This window comes from Triticum aestivum, chromosome 4B (genome assembly GCF_018294505.1).
Source record: "Triticum aestivum cultivar Chinese Spring chromosome 4B, IWGSC CS RefSeq v2.1, whole genome shotgun sequence".
NCBI classification, from domain to species: Eukaryota; Viridiplantae; Streptophyta; class Magnoliopsida; order Poales; family Poaceae; genus Triticum; species Triticum aestivum.
Window position 1 is genome coordinate 661210854 of NC_057804.1, and position 9362 is coordinate 661220215.

At 46.0% G+C, this 9362-nt stretch overlaps 1 protein-coding gene across 1 annotated transcript; it reads right to left on the minus strand.

Annotated features, from left to right (window-relative positions):
- Positions 1-2633: 2633 nt before the first annotated feature.
- LOC123090399 (benzyl alcohol O-benzoyltransferase-like) lies at positions 2634-5880 on the minus strand. Its single transcript, XM_044511719.1, has 3 exons — positions 5437-5880; positions 3753-3803; positions 2634-3131 (listed from the first exon to the last, which is right to left on the minus strand). The coding sequence occupies exons 1-3, from the start codon at positions 5878-5880 to the stop codon at positions 2634-2636; spliced, it is 993 nt and encodes a 330-aa protein (XP_044367654.1).
- Positions 5881-9362: the final 3482 nt, after the last annotated feature.

Consider the following 9362-nt stretch of genomic DNA (forward strand, 5'->3'; position numbering starts at 1 on the left):
CCCCCTTTTAGAAAAAAAACAAAAAACCCAGCCCCTGAACTGCTGACGAGTGGAAGCCTTTTGGTCCCGGTTGGTGGCACCAACCTAGACAAAAGGTCCCCCTGCCTGGGCAAGCCGCAGCGGCCACGTGGAGCCCTATCTGTCCCGGTTCCTGAAAGAATCGGGACTAAAGGTATAGGGCTTTAGTTATGACCCTTTAGTCTTGGTTCGGGAACCGGGACAAATGGCCCTCACGAACCGAGACGAATGGCCCTTTTTCTACTAGTGCTTCTAAAGAAGGAGGTGTACGATGCCCAGCAAGCAGTGGAAACTAAGGGTTCAGAAGACGACGTACAATTAATCAACGATCCTGATGGTTGTAATGAACCCGACATGACCAACTCCCAAAAGGATACCGGTACACCCGGCTCCGACATATAATAATCTTATACTCCCTCCGTCCAAAAAACTTGACCCTCATATGAAAGTATCTAGCACCAAATTAGTAGTAGATAAATCTGTTTGAGGGAAAAGCTTGTAACATGCTTTTTCGGACAAAGGGAGTACATAGGTACCCTAGCATAGCCTTACTAATTATAACACTAACAAAACATGACACATTAATTAGGTGGCGCCACAGGCCCAACAGCACCTCGCTCCTCCATTTCAATAAATTGCTTTCTATCTTGTAGAACAGTACCCGTTTCAATAATCTGCAATTTCACAAATACTAGGCACTCATATAACAATATCATTAACCACAATACTAGATTTAGTATGACCACAATGTCACAAACATTATAGGTACTCATACATAGTCAACATGCATGGATAGATCTCATATGGCGAACTAATAATAGTTGATAAGCACTCTAATAGGTAGTCATATAGTAGCATATATATGGTTCAGCAGCCACACACATATATAGTTCTAGATGATATCGATGACGATCATCATCCTCAAGCCTTGGCGGTGGGTGTTTCTAATAGTAATTAGGATGGCTTGTCCAACATGAAGATTTTTGCCATTGAGAAAGCTCTTTCACCCAACCGAGCTTAAGTGTGTGCGACCCTCCGTGTCCACGCCACACACACAGATGGTGACGGAGCCCCTTGCGGTAAGGCATATTCCAGCAGAGCCTTCATCGTCAGGCTCGATACCACAACTTACAGATAAGCTCTTTGGCAATTTCTGAATAAAAAAAACATATCAATTAATAAGTAGCCTCGCACATACTCTTGCAAATATATTTCTACCAAGTATAGATTTCTAGACTATCAAAAGACACTACAACATTTATACTAAGCATGAATTCTACTAATAAGTATGGACTCCACACTATTAAGAGTTCCTTGGATTCTACACGTTTTATTTTCACCTCGAAGCTCGAGTCCGATGCACACAACACCACCATCCAAGTCACACATGTGTCGTCGCCCTCACTTTTCCACGATCCCAGCAGGTACATGCGATGTCCAACCGCCGCCGCTGCACAACCATTCCTCTGCGTCAAGTCTTCGTCCAAAGTTTGCATCTCACCGCCAAAGTCGGCCACCGGGTTTGAAGGGATTAACCCTCTTTGAAGACCTTTCCGTTACCCGGCCCGTCGTGAGCAGCAAAAGGTCGTTGAAGCACGCCTTATCTGAGCACCCGCAACACTTTGCCGTCGCCACCGCCAGGGAGGACAGGCGCATCTGTGGGCGGCACCCGGAGGAGTGGTAGACCGCCTGGACCGGACACACCCGATGCAAGAAACTGCGGCACAATGCCCTCTCCAAAGAGGCTCCACCCTTTCGGAGCCATAGATGGTGGCGCTAGGCTTCGGGTGTAACCGGTCGGGTCGTCCGCATGAAGGCGCGAATTTCGCAGCGAAGCCCATGCGAAAGAAGCCGTCGTGAACCTCCCAGAACCAGAGTCTCCGGAGCCCACAATCTCGTTGCCTCCATGCCCTACAGCAAGCCGGAGCCAAGCCACAGGAAGAGACAAGTCAAAGTCTCACGAAGACGCCCTGCTTGCCGTAGCGGGAGGGCTGTGCCGCTCGGCCGTCAAGTTAACTGGCCTCAGCACTCATGCAGCTCGTCCAGCAGCCGCACGCAGATCCAAAAATGCCAAGGAGCTGTACACCATCAGAGAGTAATTCCACCGCCGCCGGCACCACGCGGGCTTTGCCTGGCGGCGGGGGAGGAGAGAGGAGGTGGGGAGTCGAGGGCTGCTAGGGTGGGGCACCCTGGTGCCACTAGTGAGCGGCACGGGAGCACTCCATCCATTCCTAGATATAAGTCTATTTAGAGATTTCAATATGGACTACATACGGAGCCGGAGGGAATAGTATGTAAAACATTTAGATAGACATATTTCTTTTTGAGAAACAAATTACAAACACAAGCGCTCACACTATAAACATACACACGCACATTCGACCTGGATGAGCTCCTTGGAGAGACTGAATTAAGACCCCTACGGTCATCTCACGTTTGATGGAGAGACTGAACTAAGGCCCCTACGGTCATCTCACGTTTGATGGGTATGCCATGGCACACCCAAAGAATATCGCTGAAGAGTCGGAAATAAATCCATAGAAATGTGATTACTGCGAACTGAGCCCCGGTAGACAGATTCCACCAGAAGATAGTTGCAGCAGTTGCCTAACCGCCTACAACTTGGACAGCACGGTCGAGTCCTTGCTACTGGAATGGCCACAGGAAGAAGAAGCCCCCGACAGCCCTGCACGCACATTGACCGCAAACCTCTCCATGGCGCGTGACGGCAGGCACATCGGCACGATGATCCCACCGCCTTTCATTGGAATGTGGAACGTGGCTAGCGTTGTCGTGGCCGGGCCACCGTACACCGGCTTGCCCCACCCAAGGTCCACCTCGTTCAGGTTCGACCTGGTCAGGTCCGTGACCAGGTACGTGCGCGCCATGGTGAACCGCGGCCGCCCGCGCAGCACTAGCGTGTCCGCCACAGACTGCGCGTAGTCTTGGGTCGTGACACCATGCGAAGTTGTTTGAGTTTTCGAATTTCTTTTTGCAGTTTCTGGAATTTTCTCGGTCAAAAAGGCCGGTAAATGGCTGGACGTGCCACAACTTTCATATGGTGTCGGAATTCGTTCAAACCTGGCATGGATGCCTACCATGGGCATGCACACCTTCTTGCAAAAGTTGGGTTCATTTCAAGAATGTCCAAAACTAAACCATTTTCAGCGAAGGCAATCCGGGTATGGCTATAAAGCTCCATTTGAAAGCATGTTGTGTCTGGATATCCTTGAAATGGCCCCAATTGTTTTCTTCATCGCCTTTTATTATCAACTCAAGGCACCATGCCAAACTCTTTGGGTTTTTGACAAGTTTTTATTTTTTGGAGTTTCCCCGATGGAAAAACACTGATAAATAGCCGGACGTGCCGCAACATACATACCATGCCGGAAGTTGTTCAAACCAGGCATGTATGCCTAACATGATCATGCCCACCTACTTGAAAAACTTGCTTCTATCCTGAGATTTCCAAAAATTAACATGTTCAACGGAGAGTGTTCGGGTAGGTCAAAAGAGTCCGTTTGGGAGCACCTCATTTCCCGACACACCTTAAATGACCATATTTTTTGATGAGCTTGTACGATCAATTAAAGACACCACGCCAAGTTATTTTAGTTTTTTTTATAAGTTTTGCATTTTCTGGAGTTTTCTCCATTAAAAAGGCTGATAATGGTCGGAGGGTCACAACTTGCATATGGCTTCGAACGTCATTCAAACCGGGCATTGATGCTTACCATGGGCATGCCCACCTGCTTGCAAATGTTGGGTTCATCGGGCATGCCCACCTGTTTGCAAATGTGTCCACAAAATAGACCATGTTCAACCGAGAGTGTTCGGGTTGGCCAAACGGGTTATTTGAAAGCACGTTGTTTTTTGACATCCGTCAAATGGCCCCATCGGGCGTCTGTTGGGCTGACCAAAGCATCCAAGGATTTGAAGAAAGTTTATCAATCTTTTCAAAAATTCTATGGGCTTCGTATAGGTGCTGGGTTTGAATCTCGCTGGGCATTCAAGTTTTGATGGTTCTATAGAAAAGGAAAAAATGTAATATGGGCCAGCCCAAGGTGGAGAGGGTGTGTGCGGGTGGTAAGTACGGTGACATACTTTTAAAAGACCATCCTATCTTTTATTATAAAGAGGTATGGAAAGATCACCTTCATTGATCTGTTTAGGGGGTTGTACCGAAGTAGAAGTGATGCGTTATTTACTTTGCGGCGTATGTCTCTCTTCCGTGCTTCATTTTTGGTAGAAAATTTCGTGTGTAATTCTTCTGCGTCTTTCCTATGTGCTCTCATGTCCATCAGAATTTCAGGACCAAAGAATAAAGAGCCCTTGAGATTTTTGAGGAATTGGCTTTGCCCAGGTATAAATCAAAATCACAGGATTACTTTTTTTGTTCGTCCACACACCTCATCCTTAGCTGCATTGTATTTGCAATTTTTATTAGGCAATTTCATTCCTTGACATGCTTGGATACACAATTTTTCTTCTAATAGCATATGTCACTTCCGGCCTAATGCATGTGTATATTGATAGAAATTTTGTAAAACTATTCGTCAGTCTTATTCGGTTTTATCATGTCCTTTTCGTTTTTCTTTAAAAAAATTGTTAGCACGATAAAGTTGACTTGTTACGCACATGACATAGTATGTTGCCTACAACCTTTATCGTTGTAGCCATAACATCCTTTTACTTTCTACCATACCATATCATTTTCTAGGCCTTTCTTTAACACTCATTTTATAGGTTTATTATGATCTACTTGTGTCTCTTTCTTTCCAAATGTGCCTTCCTTCTATGCGACGTTATTGATATGATATTAGAAATAAAGAGCACTATAGTGTGATTTGATCCTTTACTTTTTCATTTTGAGAAATTTTCACAAAGATTTTAATCTAAACAGTGGGGGCTTGTACTTGAAGACTTTTTTCTTTCTGCCTCCATCTTACCTTTGGTCGGTCGTATTATATTTGCAAATTCTATTAGTGATATGTCATTCTTAAAGGATCCTTGTACAAACTTTTACTATTTCGTCTGCTCCATCTTACCTTTGGTCAGTCGTATTATATTTGCAAATTCTATTAGTGATATGTCATTCTTAAAGGATGCTTGTACAAACTTTTACTATTTCGTCGGTTGTATGTATGTCGGTCGCAGATTCTGAAACATATTTTTTTTTCATTTGCTCGCCTAAGTTTCAATGTTTGAAACTTAACGAAGTTTTAAAAAGATCATCAAAACATGTTCGAAATGGGTCTTATTTGAAAGTCCTTGTCACAAACAACACGAATCTAAAAACAAGACTTAATTTAAACTTTTGGTTCAAAAAATATGAAAGTTATAAATTCGAAAGCCAAAACAAAAAGGCACGTGGGAGGGGTTCTGTTCCCCCGCGCTTGCGAGCCACCCATAACTTACTTGAACATAGAGTAGTGCTCGGTTGACGACAATAGCGGAGTTGCTCTCCGGCAAGCACAGGAGCTCGCCGGCGCAAGGAACGGGCGGGCAGAGCCTGTCGCCAAACTCGTCCAACACGACGTCTGCATCGGCCTCAACGAAGCACACCCCCTCACCGGTGCAGTCCACCACGAGCTTCCCGCCGGGCAGCTCGCGGAGCCGCCCGGCGATAGGGTAGTAGTAAACAAGCGCCGCGGCGAGACCGCCACGTATGACCCTGGCCGGGTCGGCGCGCGACCGTGACGGGCAGCCCCGGTAGAAGTAGATGACGGAGCGGTAGAACCGGAGGCTCTCCTGGTCGTCGAGGTCGGAGAGCCGCTTGAGCTCGCGCGGCGTCGGTCCGACCGGCTTGACTAGCTCGGGCTCGCCACGGCGCGCCACGAAAGCCAGGGACGAAGCTGCCATAGTAGAAGCACTAAATTACGTACTGGTTTAAGGCTGCTGCGCTTAGTTAGTGACTTAGTGTTGACCGTGGAAAATGGTGGGCACTCAATTCGACTCATATGCATCTACATAGGTACTAGCGTAGCGTATTATATAGGAGCAGGTGAATCAAGGGTTGGTCGAGTTACCCGTGGCTTGTAACCAAAACTTAAAAAAAGGGTTGGTCCAGTTTACAGATTTAAGGCGGCTAACACTAACAACCATACTAACTAATAACTCAGTAACAACCATTCAACAATTCATATTTTACGATAGGAAAAGACAAAAAAAAATGGTGAAGAAAGCTCACCTAGCTGTCGTTGCCGGAGGGGGAGACGGAAGCCGGTGGTGGAGGTCGTCGGCTAGAGTGGGCGCATGGACGATCAAGTAAGGCGTGTGTGACCACGATAGGGTGGAGGAGTCAGTGCGGTGGCGACATGGCTAGGGTTACAGTCGAGCCCGCCATCCACACGCGGGGGAGACGAAGGCGAACGCACAGGGGGCTAAGCAGAGTGTATTTTATTGCATACTCGAGTTAAATTTTGGTATTTAAAAAATAAAAAAAGACAATATATAGACGGAGTAGGCTGTTAGAGGGCGCTCATCTTATAGCGGGCCGCCAGCACGGTGGCGATGAGTAATTTACCATATGATTTTATTAACAGAAATACTAGATAAAACATGATTATTATAGTAGAGAAAGTCATGCAATCATATAGTGAGAAGGTAAATGGCATCTGCAAATATGAACTAGAACCAAACATATCTAGAGCAGACAGTAGAGCAAGCTATATATATGAGCTAGAACCTAACATATGTAGGGCAGACACTAGAGCAAGGACCTGTGGCAGAACCTCTAACAGAAAGAGCAGGAACACGTACGGGACAACAGCAGCAGCAAAAGCACTGTTCTTGGGGTCGACATCCTCACCAGCCATATCATCGAAGAGGTTGTCGACGTCGAGGAAGAAGCCGTTGTTGGGGAAGTGGTCGTCAGTGTCCGGAGCGTCCACGATGAACAGGTTAGTAGTCGCGCGGAGCGCTCCCCAAAAACCTTATCACCCTTCTTCCGTACAAGTCTCAAACTGGTGGGGTTTGGGAGGCCTACTGTCCCGACCTGCGGTGCACGCTGCAGGCGGGATGGGGAAGACCGTAGCAGCAGCTCAGAGATTGGAACTCGATGGCGAGAGGAAGAAGATGTTCTGGTGTGTCTGTCTGGGAGGAGCGACCTCTCTTTTATAGGCACAAGAGAAGGAGGTAAAAAGGCTGCGTCGGGAGCTGAAGAGAAAAAGGGAGACCAAACAAACAAACATCAGCCGAAGGCTGCAGCGTTCGTATTCAGTATCCACTATAGCAAAACTTTCCAGCTCCCGACTGACCTTTCATATACCCGTCGTGCGTGGCAAAAATTTAGACATCGGCTCAGCTCATTCCCGCAACCCGCGGCGCGTCATGACCAGGCGAGGCGAGGTGGGGCGTGGCGGGCAGCGGAGGAGGAGCGCGCGTGAATGTCCCTCTTGTTCTCATGATCATACATGTGAGAAAACAATCTCCCTTATAAGGAGGTTCAACTCTCACCAAACTAGCAATGTGGGACTAAACTTTTGTTCCACCTCTTGCCTTGCACGAATGGGCTGCGTGAGCCTCTAGGATTTACTAGGAATACTAAAAACTGCTATTGGGCTAGCCCAAAATAGACTAAATTCCAGCAATCCCCCATCAGATCCCGGAGGCACACAAAATTTGCCTTTGATTCCAAAACACTGTTTTATATACCGGTACAGCAATGGAGACTGTTAAGTTGAAGTTCCACCTAGAACTCTATGGTACACTACTAAGCAACTTGAATAGTGGACTTGGGCTTGACCTGCAAGTTTTCTACGAAACTAGCTTCACACAAAGCCTTGACCGATACTAGGCTACCGTGGGTCTTCCCCTCGGGTGGAGCTTATGCGTCATACTCCAAGACCTTTCATGAGTTTACTAGAGAGTACCCTACTCTCATAGATTGCGACATTTAACCATCAGACTCATATAGGTGTGTTCTTCAAAAGATGTTCTGCAGGACAACATCTCTGCTTAAATGAGCCACTTAGAACACATTAATATGTACATCAACCTGCCATGCAGATTAGGAGAGTATTGCATCTTCATGGAGTGGTATTGTTAATAGTAAGGATATTCTCCTCTCAGTTGACCAACAACCTGTTTTCCACATCTAATTCACGGGATCTCCGATCATATAGACTAGGTTACCACTGTGAACAACTCATATTGTGGGTCTCATACCCATCTCCTTCGATGCATTATCTATCACATTGCGTGATAGACACTTAGTAAAAGGATCTGCCAGATTTTCAGACGTTTGGATATAATCCAATGTAATTACTCCGGAGTTTTTCATTTTCCTGACAAGCTTTAACCTTCTCTGATCATGTCTTGATGACTTCATGTTGTCCTTTGAGCTGCTCACTTTTGTGATCACAGTTTTATTGTCGCAATTCATAAGAATACCCAGTACAGGTTTCTCAACAACCGGCAAGTCATTCAAGAGCCGGCGAAGCCAATCAGCTTCGACAGTAGCCGTATCTAGAGCTGTGAGTTCTGCTTCCATTGTGGACCTCGTTAAGATGGTCTGCTTGCAAAACTTCCAAGAAACAGTGCCAGCTCCATGAGTGAATACACATATCCGCTCGTGTCCTTTATCTCATCAGCATCAGAGATCCGGTTTGAGTCACTATACCCTTCCAGTACCGTTGTGTACCCAGTGTAGTGAATTCCATAACTCGCAGTGCCTTTCAAGTAATGCATAACTCTCTTTAGAGCTTTCCAATGCACATCTCCTGGTTTTGAGACAAACCGGCTCGGTTTGTTAACAGCAAAAGAGAGGTCAGGCATTGTAGCACTGGTTAAGTACATAAGTGAGCCAATAATCTGAGAATATTTCAACTGATCTCTAGCAATTCTTCGATCTCACTCCTAAATCCTTCATCTCAAAACAACGAGATAGGAAATCCTTGACCTCCTTCATAACATTCAGATTTGTTTCGAAAATCAGTATGGCATCAACATACAAGCAAAGGATAACTCCCTCGCCCCCACCATGGTGATAGTACACAAATTTCTCAGCTTCGTTTACAACAAAGTCTGCAACTGTTAAAATTCTTTCAAACTTCTCATGCCACTGCTTGGGTGCTTGCTTAAGTCCATACAAAGAATTTAGCAACTTGCACATTTTTCCTTCCTGACCATCTACTACAAACTCATCTGGTTGTTCCATATGAATTTCGTCGTCCAACTCTCCATTTAGGAAAGCAGTCTTGACATCCATTTCATAAACAAGAATACCATGTCAGGCAGCTAGTGAAAGTACTACTCGAATAGTGGTCAGTCGAGCCGCAGGTGAGTTAGTATCAAAGAAGTCTTCGCCTTCCTTTTTGGTATAACCATTAGCCACGAGCCGT